General features: G+C 36.8%; 6 protein-coding genes across 6 annotated transcripts; 3 read left to right on the forward strand and 3 right to left on the reverse strand.

The window, feature by feature from the left end:
- The first annotated feature begins 332 nt into the window (after positions 1 to 332).
- On the forward strand, positions 333 to 6,554 carry LOC106652316 (serine/threonine-protein phosphatase 2A 56 kDa regulatory subunit delta isoform-like). The gene is made up of 6 exons (XM_014371201.2): positions 333 to 436; positions 2,038 to 2,237; positions 3,009 to 3,737; positions 3,885 to 4,103; positions 4,176 to 4,400; positions 4,794 to 6,554. The coding sequence occupies exons 2-6, from the start codon at positions 2,169 to 2,171 to the stop codon at positions 4,941 to 4,943; spliced, it is 1,392 nt and encodes a 463-aa protein (XP_014226687.1). The 5' UTR covers positions 333 to 436; positions 2,038 to 2,168; the 3' UTR covers positions 4,944 to 6,554.
- A 1,067-nt stretch (positions 6,555 to 7,621) lies between these two features.
- LOC106652245 (40S ribosomal protein S15-like) lies at positions 7,622 to 8,634 on the reverse strand. The gene is made up of 3 exons (XM_014371079.1): positions 8,543 to 8,634; positions 8,247 to 8,332; positions 7,622 to 8,003 (listed from the first exon to the last, which is right to left on the reverse strand). Exons 1-3 carry the CDS (start codon positions 8,549 to 8,551, stop codon positions 7,655 to 7,657), a joined length of 444 nt encoding a protein of 147 aa, XP_014226565.1. The 5' UTR covers positions 8,552 to 8,634; the 3' UTR covers positions 7,622 to 7,654.
- A 4-nt stretch (positions 8,635 to 8,638) lies between these two features.
- On the forward strand, positions 8,639 to 9,840 carry LOC106652176 (dynein light chain 1, axonemal-like). The gene is made up of 4 exons (XM_014370971.1): positions 8,639 to 8,674; positions 9,103 to 9,254; positions 9,325 to 9,717; positions 9,783 to 9,840. Exons 1-4 carry the CDS (start codon positions 8,639 to 8,641, stop codon positions 9,838 to 9,840), a joined length of 639 nt encoding a protein of 212 aa, XP_014226457.1.
- Positions 9,841 to 9,898: 58 nt separating this feature from the next.
- On the reverse strand, positions 9,899 to 11,491 carry LOC106652357 (zinc finger protein ZPR1). Its single transcript, XM_014371284.2, has 4 exons — positions 11,329 to 11,491; positions 10,995 to 11,247; positions 10,503 to 10,922; positions 9,899 to 10,434 (listed from the first exon to the last, which is right to left on the reverse strand). Exons 1-4 carry the CDS (start codon positions 11,434 to 11,436, stop codon positions 9,899 to 9,901), a joined length of 1,317 nt encoding a protein of 438 aa, XP_014226770.1. The 5' UTR covers positions 11,437 to 11,491.
- A 135-nt stretch (positions 11,492 to 11,626) lies between these two features.
- Positions 11,627 to 14,096, forward strand: LOC106652356 (ankyrin-1-like). Its single transcript, XM_014371283.2, has 4 exons — positions 11,627 to 11,825; positions 11,976 to 13,138; positions 13,217 to 13,757; positions 13,829 to 14,096. Exons 2-4 carry the CDS (start codon positions 11,986 to 11,988, stop codon positions 13,842 to 13,844), a joined length of 1,710 nt encoding a protein of 569 aa, XP_014226769.1. The 5' UTR covers positions 11,627 to 11,825; positions 11,976 to 11,985; the 3' UTR covers positions 13,845 to 14,096.
- Positions 13,957 to 15,713, reverse strand: LOC106652358 (eukaryotic translation initiation factor 3 subunit I-like). The gene is made up of 5 exons (XM_014371285.2): positions 15,625 to 15,713; positions 15,113 to 15,359; positions 14,757 to 15,037; positions 14,430 to 14,657; positions 13,957 to 14,360 (listed from the first exon to the last, which is right to left on the reverse strand). Exons 1-5 carry the CDS (start codon positions 15,625 to 15,627, stop codon positions 14,112 to 14,114), a joined length of 1,008 nt encoding a protein of 335 aa, XP_014226771.1. The 5' UTR covers positions 15,628 to 15,713; the 3' UTR covers positions 13,957 to 14,111.
- Positions 15,714 to 15,840: the final 127 nt, after the last annotated feature.

Consider the following 15,840-nt stretch of genomic DNA (forward strand, 5'->3'; position numbering starts at 1 on the left):
CCTCCACCGCCACCGCCGCCGACGAGCAGCGGTAGTGGCGGCGTCGGTAATAGTGGCAGCAGCGGCGGCATCGGCAGCAATTCCGCTGCGAGCATCACCGCGGCAGCCGCCACCGCTGCTACTGGCATGGTGCACGTCACGGACATGGGACCGCCGCTAGGCGCCGGCATACCCAAGAGCCCGAGCTTTCATCAGGGCTTGGCTTACGCCGCCGAGAACGCCAACAACGACACCGGTCAGGACGACGGTGGCGGTGGCGGAGGCGGAGGAGGAGGTGGTGGAGGAGGAGGAGGCGGTGCTGGCAGTGGCGGCGGCGGCAACAACGACAACAACGTCGTCAACAACGACAACAACGTCGTCAACGGTTATGGAAAATTTTACGAGTCGACGTCGGCTTCGGCGTTGCAGTATCAGCCCTTGCAACCGTTGCTCGTCGGTATGTATCTAGCTGATACACGTATATGGCACAAGCGTTGGTAAAGACTCATATGAAATACACATAGACTCGGCCCTCCCCCGGGAAAAGCGCCTTTTTTGCTACATACATAAGGGGGCAAAGGGCGCGGAGGAGAGAGAAGGTGTGCTGAGAGAAATCTAGGCGTGCGCGCGCGCTTGCTCACGGGGTTACCGTGTGGGTGGCTGCTCTCTGCTGCTGCTGATGCTGCGCTTGATGATAATACCGTCGCCGCTGCTGTACACACTCATATATATCATTCTCGGTATCGCAGCTAGAGAGAAAGAAAGAGGAAGCCGACGTTATAAATACTCTTGTGGCTCATATATAAATGATAATTTAGGATAAGTCCGCGCGCAAAATAGCGAGAAATTCTGCCAAGTGCATCGTCTCGCGCTCGCCAAGAGAGAGAAATAGAGACAGATATTCTTTCGTCATTCCGTATAGTCTTGCTCGGATACCTCTATATATAATATGCATTACCGTATACGCACTCGCACGAGCGGCGCAAGCTCGCCGTGTTGTGTTGTTTTCACTTCCGACACAACGCGATGCATTGTATGCCGCTTGTGTCGTGGGTGTGATTTCACGTCCCGATCCAAAGGCGCGTACGACGCACCGCGTTCATATGCATTGAAAAAAAAAAGACAGAGTCGAAGCTCGAACTCGCATACCCAAGAGAGCTATCGATCGAACGATCGATCGTTATTTCGGAGTCCCCGGCAAGAATCGCGGTGCCATTATTGTTGTTATTATTACTATTATTATTGCCTTCTATCCGTCGCGAAGGTTGCGAAAGTTGCGTTATTATGCGATTTATACACTCGCCGTATGAAATTCGTGACATGCTTCAAATTCCACGCGCAGCTTTGACGAACAACAAACTTTCTTGTTTTCCGATGCAAGAGTAGTAGTAATAGTAGTAGCAGTAGCAGCAGCAGCAGCCTTTGAAGATGAAAAACGAGTAAAGAAAGAGGGAGAGAGAGAGAGAGAGAGAGAGAGAGAGAAAAAAAAATACAAACATGCATATCACATAGACGCACGTACACAAAGTAATAATCGAGTTTTATCCGCTGAATCTAATCTCGCGTCGAAAGTAGAACGAGCATATTCAAGCTGATCGTGTGCTTGCGATCGGACATTAAACGTTATTAATATATATGTAATGGAAACATTTCTTCCGTTCGCCTGTTTGTTTTGAACTTTTAATAGCCGACACGAGGACGTCCTCGCGAACAACAGTGAGAAAGAAATAAAATTCCTGAAACTCTTGACATCTATTTCTGTATTGTAGTTTCGTTCATAAGTTAACTGACACTTGCCCAGTCCCATGAAATATCGATGCGACTTTGACGTGTACGTAAGTGTCCGTGTGTGTCTGTGTACTCTGTAGATACAAGCACAAAGGCTTGTAATGACGTCATTACCATATGGCTAAAGCTCCACCGTTTAACTCATGATAAATTCATCGTTTCACCTCAACTCTATATATACTCTTCACGTGCATAATATCGAAACTACATACTTCGAAAGCTGCAATTATACTTGACTTATATTCATCCTTCTTTTTTCCCCACGCACAGAGGTTCCACCGGAGGATCGCGAGGAGCTTTTCAAGCTAAAGCTCAAGCAATGCTGCGTACTGTTCGACTTCGAGCTCGATCCGCTCTCGGACCTGCAATGGAAGGAGATCAAGAGGAACGCCCTCCAGGAGATGGTCGACTACGTGTCGAAAAATCGCGGGGTCATCACCGAGGCGATCTATCCAGAGGCCGTCAATATGGTGGGTATATACTTATAAGCGATAGAGATCGATTATGTGCTCGATAAAAAAGTAGCTTTCGTATGCGATTAAAATTATACATATTTATTTACGAACCTTCATGCTTATTTGCATCAATCTATATTATGAAAAGAAAAATCGCACTAGTTTCACTTTTACATCCGTACGTGTATAAAAAACTGCAGTATTTTATAAAATCAATACAGCTCCGTTTAATTGGACACATGCACACCGTTACGAGCTTGGTAATGCCATTACTTATGAAAGGGAAGAACCAGCCTAAATGATACTCTAAAAAACATTGAAATCAAATTGTTCAATACCATTTTTTTAAACTCCTATTGGACATTGTCTTAACAGCAATTTTGATATTCACAAGGCCACTTGGGAGCTTTTCAGGAAAATATCTAGTAGAATTTCACATAACAAGATTGGCATTTCCTTAATTGAGTTCATTGATAGGTCGCGTGAGAAACGGCGAAAAACAATTAAAGGGTGCGTTAGTCTGTGCATCGACTAAGTGAAATGAAAACGCTTCCCTTTGCCTCGCGTCGTAGCATAAAATCGGGGGAAAAAGCTCATTGGATTCGAACACGAAAAAGCTCTAAAGCTCTTAACCAAGGTCGGAGATCGACGTAAAGCCGGTATAAAAAATATAAAAATGGCCTAAAGGCGCCGCGCACCTTGAAAGGGTGAAAATTCTTTAATTCCAACACTGTAACAACGCTTTTTCATCAGTCGTTCATTGTTCTGTTTTCTCTCCGTTCGCAGTTCGCCGTAAATCTGTTTCGCACACTGCCGCCTTCACAGAATCCAAACGGTGCGGAGTTCGATCCGGAGGAGGATGAGCCTACGCTCGAGGTAGCCTGGCCACATCTCCAGTTCGTGTACGAGTTCTTCCTGCGCCTACTGGAGTCGCCGGACTTCCAGCCGTCGGTGGCCAAGCGCTACATCGATCACAAGTTCATCCTGCAGCTGCTAGAGCTCTTCGACTCCGAGGATCCTAGGGAGCGCGACTTTCTCAAGACAACCCTGCACAGGATTTACGGCAAATTCCTGGGGCTGCGGGCCTACATACGCAAGCAGATCAACAACGTGTTCTATCGGTTCATTTACGAGACCGAGCACCACAACGGCATCGCCGAGCTCCTCGAGATCCTCGGCAGTATTATCAACGGCTTCGCGCTGCCCCTCAAAGAGGAGCACAAGACCTTCCTGCTCAAGGTGCTGCTGCCGCTGCACAAGGCCAAATCGCTCTCGGTTTATCATCCCCAGTTGGCCTACTGCGTGGTGCAGTTCCTCGAGAAGGACGCCTCGCTCACCGAGCCCGTCATCAAGAATCTGCTCAAGTTCTGGCCCAAGACCCACTCGCCCAAGGAGGTCATGTTCCTCAACGAGCTCGAGGAAATACTCGACGTCATCGAGCCGGCGGAGTTTCAAAAGGTCATGGACCCTCTCTTCAGACAGTTGGCCAAGTGCGTCTCCTCGCCACACTTTCAAGTGAGTACATACACGTACATCTTCTTTTTTCTTTTGTACGCTTTACGCATACGCCACTTCATTGCTATATATTATACTCGAGTGCTTGTGGAACTCTTCTTCTCTCGCCTTTTACTTTACCGCTTTTTGTCTTGTTTATTTTCGCAGGTGGCCGAACGAGCTCTTTATTATTGGAATAACGAGTACATTATGTCTCTCATATCGGATAACTACGCCACAATTCTACCGATAATGTATCCAGCCCTGTACAGAAATTCGCGCAATCATTGGAACAAAACGATACACGGTCTAATTTACAATGCTCTCAAGTTATTCATGGAGATGAATCAGAAGGTGTTTGACGAGTGCACAAAACAGTACGAGCAGGTAAGCAATTGCAATTTTTATTCGCTCTTGCGGTAAAAAAGAAATCGACCGAATAACTGCTTTGAATTTCAGGACCAGCTGAAAGAACGGCAAATGCTGCAAAATCGAGACGAGGCTTGGACGAAGGTGGAAGCCTTGGCCATGAGGCATCCATCTTACTCCAACAAAAGCGGGGTACCGAACAATAATCCCTTCATAAATCCGCTTAACAATTCGGCGACAACCGAAGACGATTGCGACAATGCTCTTACGGCCGAAAAAATCGAAGCTAAGGCCAATGAAGTAAGTGCACAAAATGTAAGTGCACTTGAGAGTCTAAACATACTAGCAGATAATCTCCCGCAGTTAAAATATCGCATGCCAGATAAAAACAGAGAAACCAATGCTTGACTCATGTGAATACCTTGTCATCTTAATGTAAATGTAGAACGCTAGATATTTTTAAATAAATCTGTTTTTTCTATAGTTGTAAGATTAATTGTTTTTTCAAGATCAAATGCACATTATTTAATTGTGCGTATGTGATATACTGTGACTAATAATTGAAGCGATTAAAAGGTCGCTGAAATGTCGTAAAATAACCATAGCACACAAACGCCCGATTACACTTGCACACTGCTCTTTCCGCTCATTTTCCAAAGTAATTTTCATTTTTCGACCCAATCGAATCATTGAAAATCTGTTCTGCAGGTAAAGAAGGTGTCGAGCGTAAACAAAGTTAAGCAGCTGTTACGAAGGAAAAGCGAGTTGCCGCAAGATTCGTATACGATTCGTGCACTCTCGGATCACAAACGAGCGGATGAGTACCTAGTTACACCGCCTGATCCAAACAACTGCTAGTCTCTGCCTCGCTCTCTTCCAGATTATTTTCTAATGCGCAACTACAAGGTCGAGAGTTAGTGAAAAAGTAATTCATAATATACTCAACTCGAGCCCGCCAGTGTGCGTACTGCAGTATATATTATATATTTATATGTATTATATATAGGTATTTGTGTCTGAATTAAAAATTAATATAAGGAAAAAAACAAGAATGAAAAGAAAAATATGTGAAAGGGAATGCGAAAGAGAGAGAAATGAAGAGACTCGTGACGGGCATCGTGCGCGTATAACTGTTAAAGTATATAGCTTATAATTCATGATGGAATTTAGAAAATTCATGAATTTAACGTAAATGAGTGAGAGAATTGCGGTGTGTGACTGTAATAATAATTATACACGAACAAAATAATTTTTATTCAATTTTTTTTTGTTGATTCAAGTGTTTGGTCAGTTCTACGAATGATTTAAGAGACAAAATATACATAAATAAACTAACAATAATCTTTGTATAACACCTGAAACGAAACGATTTTTGTATTAGGACAACGCGCCCTCAGATAAATACAATTTTTGTATGATAAAAAAAATTAAGAGAATGTGCTTCGCTTTCTTATCTGTTTCAAAGCGAAAATAATATAGTACAGCCAAGTGAGAAACAACCAAGCGTTGTCCACATAGCAAATTTTAATAATATATCAACGTGACACGCGTGTTATGACTATACATATGAGAACAGTGAAACGCCAGTCGTTTATTTTGCCTTGCACGATGACGCTGATATTTCATTTGGCATGTTATTTGCTCTTGTGTTAATGTCGTTCCAAAATTAAATTATATAATAATATATATGTGCATATAAACATGTAAACAATATAGCAGGCAGTTAACTTTATAAACGTTATTGTATATCCGTTGTGCCTCTATTGAAAACAAAAAAGCTTGTCATATGCAAGAATTTCAGTTATTTCGTATAAAAACCATTGTACCTCATCGTGACAGTTGCCGATTGGTCCGTCGATTATTCGATGGATTTTCGATGAAGATTCAAGGCATGAATTAATGAATATTCGAAACTGTCATATCTTTATTGTGAAAAAGGGTAAATTGAATGCATAAAATAAAACATATTTAGTATTGCATAAATTTTGCGCTGCTGGCAGACTGCTGTGTTATTATTGCTGATACTTAAACCTTGTTAAACATAAAATAATAAACTTTTAGCGGAAATGAAAATTTTCAATGATGGAATTGAAATATTCGAAATTGGTATGATGAAACTATTTGTAAAAAATAAATATATCTGCTAAAAGTTGATTATTTGTAAAGAAAAGTGCTAAAATAACGTTCAGTATGATGATTTAAATGTTACTATTATAAGCAACAAAATTTGCAAATAAACAGTGTACAGCATTGAATGCATAACTTTCATCAAAGGAGGAATGCAACTGCAATATCTTGTTTACCTAACATACTTTCATCTGCAACTAACTTTTTTTGAAAACTGGCGAAGACACTTTTTAATGTAAATTAATTTAAATTATTGAGCAGTGATTTATAAAAATTTGCCTTTTTTGATAAAAACATACATTCGAGTTCAATGACTCATTGAGACTTTAAATGTACTGAGTGCAACATCGCATGTAAACACCTCTCGATCAATGCTCTTATACTCTCTCTTCGACTGAAAATAAGAGAGCACATTGGATTATCATGAAAAAAGTTCATAGTAGATACAAACATCTATGTATACACAACACATTAAGGACAAATTGTGGGAAGATTGTATACGATCTTAAATGTATTTACTATGCAGCATACAATTTCTTCCAATTTACTCTCTGATTGTATTTTTGTAAATTGTTCTATCAGTGAATTTTGTCATCTGCGATGATTTTTTATATAATGCAAAAAATAAGAATTATTTTGCGTATACAATATAAATATAGAGTGTAATCTCCGCGTACTCTGCCAAAAGAATGTAAACGATATACGATGAAGATGGGTTATTCGATCATAACGCGATTAGCGTTTATTTATACGCCAATGTGTAAATACTGTATAAAATGTTTTTCGTGAATATCAAGCGACATTTTTTCTTACTTATTTACGGCATAGTATATACAGTCTTATTTTGCTCTTATATAGTATACTAGGTATATAATTATATATAAAAAATATATATATCCCTTTGTTAACAAAGCAATTGTAGTTTTACGATTTAAAAGTATGATTCAATTATTATATTTGAAAAAAAAATCTGTGCAAGGAGAAAACGTTATTATATCCCACATTAATATACTTAATCGCGCTCTAGAAACAGACACATTCATTTTTCATTGGTATGTAAATTATAAATAATCGAAATGTTTAACTGTAATCATTTCATCATTAAAGATAAAGACGAAAATTAATTACAAAAAAAATGTTTTGAATATATTTTATAAAACTTTTCCTACTATTTTTCTCTACTTCTTACAGCATCACATTTATTTTCCAATATTGTATGTGCTTATGAAAACTTAGTCATTTCAATGTTTAAAAGAATAAGAATCAACTTTTATAACCAGGGTCAAAAGCAAAAATTAATAATAAACATGCAATGAAAAATAGTTGTTCCATATTTTCCAAATATCGGTCATAAGATTAACTTTAATAGCTTTTTTGTGATGGTATTTTTGTTTAGAAAAAAAACGAAATTTGAGTTATAAATATGAATTTTTTTTATTCATTTACTTCAATGGTATAAAACGAGAAGAGTGAGTAGCACCAATACCGGGTCTACCATGCTTGACAGGTTTGTACGTAATCGAGAATTCTCCCAAATAGTGACCAATCATTTCGGGTTTGATTTCAACTTGGTTGAAAGTTTTTCCATTATACACTCCAATAATGGAACCAACCATTTCTGGGACAATGATCATGTTTCTCAAATGAGTTTTTACAATCTCTGGTTTTTCATTTGGTGGGGCTTCTTGTTTGGCTTTACGCAATTTTTTGATTAAAGCCATAGGCTTGCGCTTCAGGCCCTGAGATAAACGCCTTCTGGCACGGCAATGCACCAAACTCATGAATTGCTCACTGTAATAAAAACACCATGAGTTAAAAAATTATCATAGTAGGTAAATTGTATATAAATTATCATCCATAAAAAAATTCAACAGCTAATATTACTCAAAGTCATTTTAAATACCATTATTGAGTTAAAACTATGTACTGATTGTTGATTATATTAAGGCATCATGAATACAAATAAGAACTGAAGGAAAACACTGTTTGAACGCATACATTAAAATTAATCATTGCACTAATATTCACACTTACTTTGACGAATCAAGCAATTGATCCAGGTCGACACCTCGGAAGGTGAACTTCCTGAAGGTCCTTTTCTTTTTGAGGGTTTCATCTACCTGAAAATTAAATAAGCAATTAATTCTAGGAATCTTTTTGACTTGTTTAACCTAACAAATTTTCGTTTTCTTTTTAATCTACATTTCATAAATCTGATGGATATTAATCAGATTTTATTGCTTAAATGTATAAGAAGTAGCAATCGTTTAATATTAGCCTGAGATTGTAGGAAATAGTTTGTTTATTCATTAAAAAAAGGTAAAACTTACTTCGGCCATGTTTATCGTGTGGATGTACTTTTTAAGAAAGGACGGCGCACATGTTTCTCACACACCAGTCCACAATCCGGGTAAAAGCCGGTTATGATGACTTCTGCGACGGGTCGAATTATAGAGCGGGAAGTACAAAAAAAAGAATGATTCGAATAATAGGAATGATGAAATTATTTTATGAATAAATTTTTGATGCTTCGTTTGTAAGAGTATAAATGTTTCCAAATAATAAGCGTTTTAAAATACGTAATTCAAGGAAATTTTTATAAATATAATCAACTTTTAATTAGTTAAAAAAGTACTCCAACAGTTAAAGATCACTATGTAAATCATAAAGTTTAGAATTATTTTGTTATCAGGTTGTTATAGGGTTTCCCAATTGTTATTATTGAAATTATCGACAAACCAAATAATAAACATAGGGTTAATCAACTTTTTTTTATCGAATAATTTGAGTAGCTGCTGCTTTACAAATAATAAAAATGGTAATTTTTGATTTTTATTAACATTTTTCTGAATCAAAAAGTTGTGATTTTATTTTTATTTTTGTAATTTAGGCCTATAAGCCGACAACGTGTAAAGAAGCCATTGAACGATGGAAAGAAAAAAATAACAAAGCTCCAAAGGACGCCAAAGAAGTGTTACTGTGTTTTCAGTGGCCTCCCATTGTGAAAATGGATAATAGTTTATCTGTTTTAGAGAAAGTCGAGTTAGTCACCTATTCACAATTATTTATTATAATCGCGAGTCTCTTGAGTAAATTTTAAAAATCTTCTTAGAAAATTATCGTTATCGACGAATCAAATCGATCGCATAACCGGAATCAATTCCTTGAAAAATTTAAAGATTCTCTCTCTGGGAAGAAATAACATTAAAACGTTTTCTGGCTTGGAAGCCATCGGTGAACATTTGCAAGAATTGTGGATATCTTACAATCAGATCGAAAAAATTCGAGGCATCTCCGGTTTGAAGGCACTCAGAGTACTTTACATGGCGCATAATTTGGTGAAGGATTGGGTTGAATTCAATAAGCTTGCAGATTTACCAAAGCTCGAAGAGTTTTTGTTCAGAGGAAATCCTCTCATTGAAAACCTCGAAGAAGAAGTTTGGCGTGAAAAATGCATCAAAGTATTACCTAATTTAAAAATTCTGGATGCCGTTCCTGTTGTAACGTGAGTTTCTGTGGGGATGTTATTTTAATCAACAAAATTGATACATGTAATTTGTTCATTTTTAGGAAAATAGAGGAAGAAGAAGACGAGGAAGAACTGATGAAGAAATTCATGCAGGAATAATATTTGTCACTCAGAAATTTACAATTCATAAAAACAACTTTATTTTTTCAATAAAATTTTAATAATTATCAACTTTCATATCATTAATGCCTAGTTCATCGTTTTGTTCAAATGATCTTTCATATTTTGTAATTGTTAATCGATCATCAGTACCAGAATCAGCCAAGCTTTGTATATAACTGTTTCCAGCTGGATCATCAAGAATTAGAGTAACTTTCATTTCTCCTTCTAAGATTTTATTCAATTGTGAAATAAAGTTGTCCATTCTCTTGGTAGTTTCTGTATCAGCACTATCTCCAGTCAAAACAGTAGAAGTTGATAGTTGATCTCTAACTGCTGAAATAACACCCTCCACAGTTGTAAAGCGACCTCCTAATGTTGTAGGGCTAACTTCTAAGTCTAGTTCAGGAATGCGCATATAACATGTTTCAGACTTCAATAAATCTCTGCTAAAATCTTCTTTTCCTTCTATTTCTATTTTGATCATCACTCCTTGAGGTTCTATTCCACTTCCACTTTTCACTTCATTAGTTTTATGTCCACATGCATCACATACTGTTGCCATTATGACAACTTCTTTAAAGTAAGGAATTTCTGAAATAATAATCAAAGGTAAGTAAATTTATCTTGTCTAAAATTGTAAATAAAAGATATCTACTTACTGGTCATTTTCATATTAGTTTGACAAGGGGCATTGCACTCTGGACAGTTGGTAGGAAATGTCATGACTTCTCCTTCTATATCCTCCAATGTATATTCTTCCTCATTAATAGGCTGCAGTAATTTATCTTCATTTTCAATGTAAATACCTAAAATATGATTTTGATCCATGGTTCTCTTAAAATAAGAAATATCAGCTTGCTTATCTTTTTGCGGAGCAAGTGGATTCTGGACATTTGTATTGCCAGATATATCTTCAAAATATATAGTGTATGGTTCTTTAACATCTTTTAAAGCTTTCAATTTTTCAATAAATTTATCAATTTGCTCTGCAGCTTGGGGATTTTCTGACCTCCGTCTTTCTTGATCTTGGTCAAGACCAGCAATACTGCGATCAATCAGTCCTTCAATAGTTGTTATTCCTAAACAAAAAGCAATAATTAGTCATTTTGTTCAAAAACATTGATTTTAACAAAAAAGTATTCTCGACGCACCTCCTTTTTGTGATTGTGATGGAATTTCAAACTCCAAATGAGGTATACTTACACTTGTGTAATCAGATTTGACCACTTGTCTATTCAAATCATCTTTGGATTGTACTCTCAAAGTAATTCTTATTCCTTTATCTTCAATCTTTCCTGAATTTTGAATTTCATTGTTTTGGAAACCACAATGCGAACAGTCAAATGACATTAAGACAACATCCTTATAGTGAGGAATTTTAGTCAGAAACAGTCTCGTTTCACCCTGTAAATAAAATATTTAAAAACTTGAGTAAATATCATTGTCATCTAGTTAAAAACAAACATAACACCTAAAAGAACTAACATTTTCTCCACAGTTCATGCATAAACTTTCGATGACAGTGGCCTCGTAGGGCATTCCAGTGTCAACATCTTCGTTGATATTGGTATTTTCCTTTGCGACGGTACCCATAATGAAAAATACGAAAAGGCGAGTGATGTAAAGATCAAAATAAGTTCGAACTGCAGACTACAAAATCGAATTGCAACTCGTGGTGGAAATTGGAATGCTAGAATAGGATGTATCAAGAAGACCGATGGCAGCGCTGCGTCGTTTCAATGCAGGCGAGCGACGAACTACTGCGCCGCGCGGGATCTCGTGTGGTTCCACAAATTCGTTGCTCTTTAAAATAAGTGAATTCAGACTGTACAGTCTCATAGCCGATTCTGCTGCCTTGCCGTTGAATCAGGATCGTTCAAGTTGGATTTCGGGATAGGAAGCTATGTGCATTAGTGTCACAGTCTGCTGAACTGTATATCGAGCTAAAATTTACTATTCAGCGCTGAGAAATATCTATACAGGTACATCGATCAATTTCATCGCTTAACGTATAAATACGGCCGGACGATCTAAAATCGTAAAGTGTAAACAAACGCAGTTTGGTGCTTTGATCTCAATTGTACCCGTGGAAAAGCAGTCAAACAGTTTAACTGTTGTTCTTTCTCTATTAGAATTTTCAAGATGTCCAGCGTAAGCAAAAAAGACAAGTGCAAAAGACTCGACCAACAAAAGGGAACCATTCAGCTGTATGAACGCTTGAATTATTTGTGCCGTCATAATCCGTATGATTTCGAACAAGTGCAAAAACGCCTCGGCCAAACATTGACGCCCCAGGAAATCAACGAAATCATATATTGGTCCGTGAAGAAAAATCGTATTCATATAATTGAATTCCTCGTTGAGACATACGAAGTCAAACTTATGCCTATTGACAAGACCGGACAAACAGCAATTCACATGGCTGAAAGAAAGGATTTCAGTGAAGCTGTAGAAAAATTAATGCTCAAGACTTGCCTCGATGAAAATCGCTGCGATAGTAATGGACTTTCATATTTACAAATAGCCTGCTTAAAGGGAATGTACGATATAGTTAAGAAGTTCATCGATATGGGCGTCGATGCGAATCTCTCACTCGACCACGCCATGATTAAAGGCATAGTTGATTGTTCTAACAAATATCATGGAAAAGGAAAAGTGCAGGATCTTGACGGTGATATTGACCCAGAAATACCCGAGATAAAGTCTATAAAAATTTTCGAATTACTATTGAAGTGTGGTGCTGATCCGAACGTTGATCCTGATGATGGTCGAAACGCTCTGCATAAACTGATAACTATGACTTACAATAGAGAACCATCACCTATAATATTTCATGGATCAGGCGGTCCTTATGCCGGTCGTTATTATATTGCTACCCGAAACATTGGAAAACGTGTGCACTATATGAGCTCCGGAGAAAGACATCTGAAGTACATGATGAAATTACTTTTAGAGAACGGAGTCAACGTCAACGCCAAAGATAAGTACGGCTTTTCGGCTCTCAACATAGCCGTGTCTCTCCTGCAATACGACGCCGTCTATTTGCTCGTGAAGAACGGTGCCGACGTGCAAAGCGTCACTTTTCAGGAATTGGGCTACTTCAATTACGAATCGCATTACGAATTGAATTTAGATTTGATCGAAAGTCTCATGGCAATCCTCGAACTTTTGGAAAGTAAAGGATTCGTCTTGACTGCGGAAGACCACAAGGGCGTGTTGAGATTTTTAATGGGGACAAAAATGATAAAGGACAGGGAGCTAACTCCGAACGCATGTGTGTTACTGCTAAAATCGAGTAAGCCCATTCGTTTCATACTATAAAAACTCGTTATTCGCAAACAAATAAAAAATTAACGTTATTTAATGTTTTCAGATTTATTAGAGTCACACGGCTCCGAAGATAGATATGAGTTCACTTTAAAATTGTTTCTTAAAACTGTTCAAAAGTTCAATATATTCTTGAACGAAGAAAAAAAAAATTTCTTATATAAATACTTGAATTCATCTCCGGAAAATTTGAAGTCTGAATTATTAATTTTTGAATTTGAACGTGGGCAAGAAGAATTCGATCTTGCAAAAAAGACGATGATTAGTGATAAAAGGTCGCTCTATGATCTTTGCGTTGTAAATGCTAAGAAAAGATTACATTACTTGAAAAATGCTTCATACAAAGAATTTTTGGACGAACAAAATTTTAATTATCGCTTTGGTGATACTGGCAAAATTATTAAAGGACTCATTGTTGAAAGTCATAGAAGATCTATTTTTGAACGCATAGTCATGAAATATTTTCAAGTATTGACATTAAAAAAATTACCAGATTTATGCTGTGAATTTATAATTGATTTTTTAAGTGTAGATGATTTAGCATCAGTGTATGAGGCAGTTACAAATTCGAAAATAAAATATTCAAGGTATCTCACTATATTTTTATATTTGACAATAAAAATAATGCTACAAATACTAATTAATTATTTGATTTTAGGGCACTACACTGGTAAGAATTCAACGGTTTTCGGAATTTAAATAACTTATTGACCTAAAAGAATAATAAAGTAAGAATCTTGGAACGTTTAGTCAGCTTCAATGAAAGATAATTTTAAGTCACTAAAATAAAACATTGTTACAAATATAATTCAAGAAGTTACATGTTTATATACAATTAGGTGGTATGTAAAAAACTGTTTTACTCTTATGATTAAAAATCAGACAAAAGTCAAGAAATTTTAATAAAAATGTATTTTTAATGTGAATAATTTTCAAATGATTTAATATTCAAATTGATAGTCAAAGTATGATTGGTCTAAATTGTTAATACGAATATAACCGTCCTCTCCACCGGTAGCAAGTGTGCGTCCGTTCGGGTGGAAAGCTAGAGAATTAATTGGACCAAAATGACCCTTCAATCGTGCAAATTCTTCTTCAAAGACCATGTGATAGAAACGAGCATCAAACTTTCCTTGCTTGGCAGATGTTGTGGTTACATCCATTGCATCTTGACCACCTCCAACAACGACCTATAAAATCACAAAAAATGAGAAAAAATGCAACTATTGTTGAAATTTAATGTTTAAAACAAAACTTACATAATCATGAGTTGGAGAAATAGTGGCAGAGTTAACTGGACGCTCTGTTTTGTAAGTTTTTAAACCAACCAAGGACTCACTATCAAACAGCTTGGCTGTGTGGTCTTTAGATGCAGTAATGAACATGGTTCCATCTTTATTAAATTGCATATCATTAATGGAAGACCGGTTTGATCTATCACTTCCAGGTGCTGAATGTCCTTCAGCGTCAGTTAATTTTTTTCCAGTCTATACAGAGATTGAAAATAAAATATAAATAAGTTATTTTAGTAATGATAGACTGCGGCAGCAGTTTCATACAATATTCAAAAATAAAAATTAACTCACCCTGCTATCCCAGATAGCTAAAGTACCATTTTCGTGACCAGTTATGATAGTTTCATCCAAAGCACCCCAAAGTACAGAAGATACTCTAGACTCAGCCATCATTGTTCTGCAGATGTTATCTTCTGGTTGAAGAACAGGTTCTGGAGCTCTTACATCAATAATGAACATTTCGCAATTATGTCCAAGAGCTTTGTCAGTGGTGTAAACAGCTAAGTTTCCACAAAAACTGAAACTGCAAGTTCTTACCGAACTCTTTGTGTTAAGTTTTGAAATCTCTTTGCCTAAATAAAATATTGAGTTTAATATTAATTATTCAATTAAACTAATGAGATTAATCCGTAAGAGTAAAAACTTACCGTATTGACAATCCCAGAATCTCAAGGAATTGTCACCACTGCCTGATAAGAGACGAGTTGAGTCCCAGTTTACGTCAATGCACCAAATAGAACCATTGTGTCCATTAAAAGTACCTAGCCTTTCTCCATTTATAGAATACCAGACATTAGGCTTTTTATCTTTTGAAGCAGAGAAGATCAAATCACCTTCCCTGTTGAATTTAATCATCGTGATGGCACGTTCGTGCCCATGAAGCATAAGGGGTTTCTGTAGAACAAAATTGGAATCATTCTACAAATTCGTGATGACATTTTTTGTGTATAATCTTGTGTTAACAAGAGAAATCCAGCAAATAATTCTACAAATTTTCAATTTATGGTTATAAATAGTTCAAAATTTAAAGGTTGACATATGACTGAGAACATGTGATTTCAAGTTATAATTGAACTGTTTTGAATGATTCAGTAAACGCGGTAATCATCGATCTTTATGAACAAATGAATAAAATCGACAATGCTCTTCTGTCACTTACCATTTTGACAATTTATTTATTCAAATACAGACAAAACAAAACAAGAATATGTATGGCTGTAATTATGCCACCAATCGCATGGGCACGGCGAGCGTCGGCTCGGCAGTTTCGCGTTCACGTATGCCGCGCTTAGTTTCGAAAGTGTCCACGAGAGGAGTAACTGTTTCATTGGCGAATTTTTTGAAATAATTTGTAAATTGTATAAAACGAACAAGA

This window comes from Trichogramma pretiosum, unplaced genomic scaffold, assembly GCF_000599845.2.
Source record: "Trichogramma pretiosum strain Unisexual culture from Peru unplaced genomic scaffold, Tpre_2.0 scaffold18, whole genome shotgun sequence".
Lineage (NCBI taxonomy): Eukaryota > Metazoa > Arthropoda > Insecta > Hymenoptera > Trichogrammatidae > Trichogramma > Trichogramma pretiosum.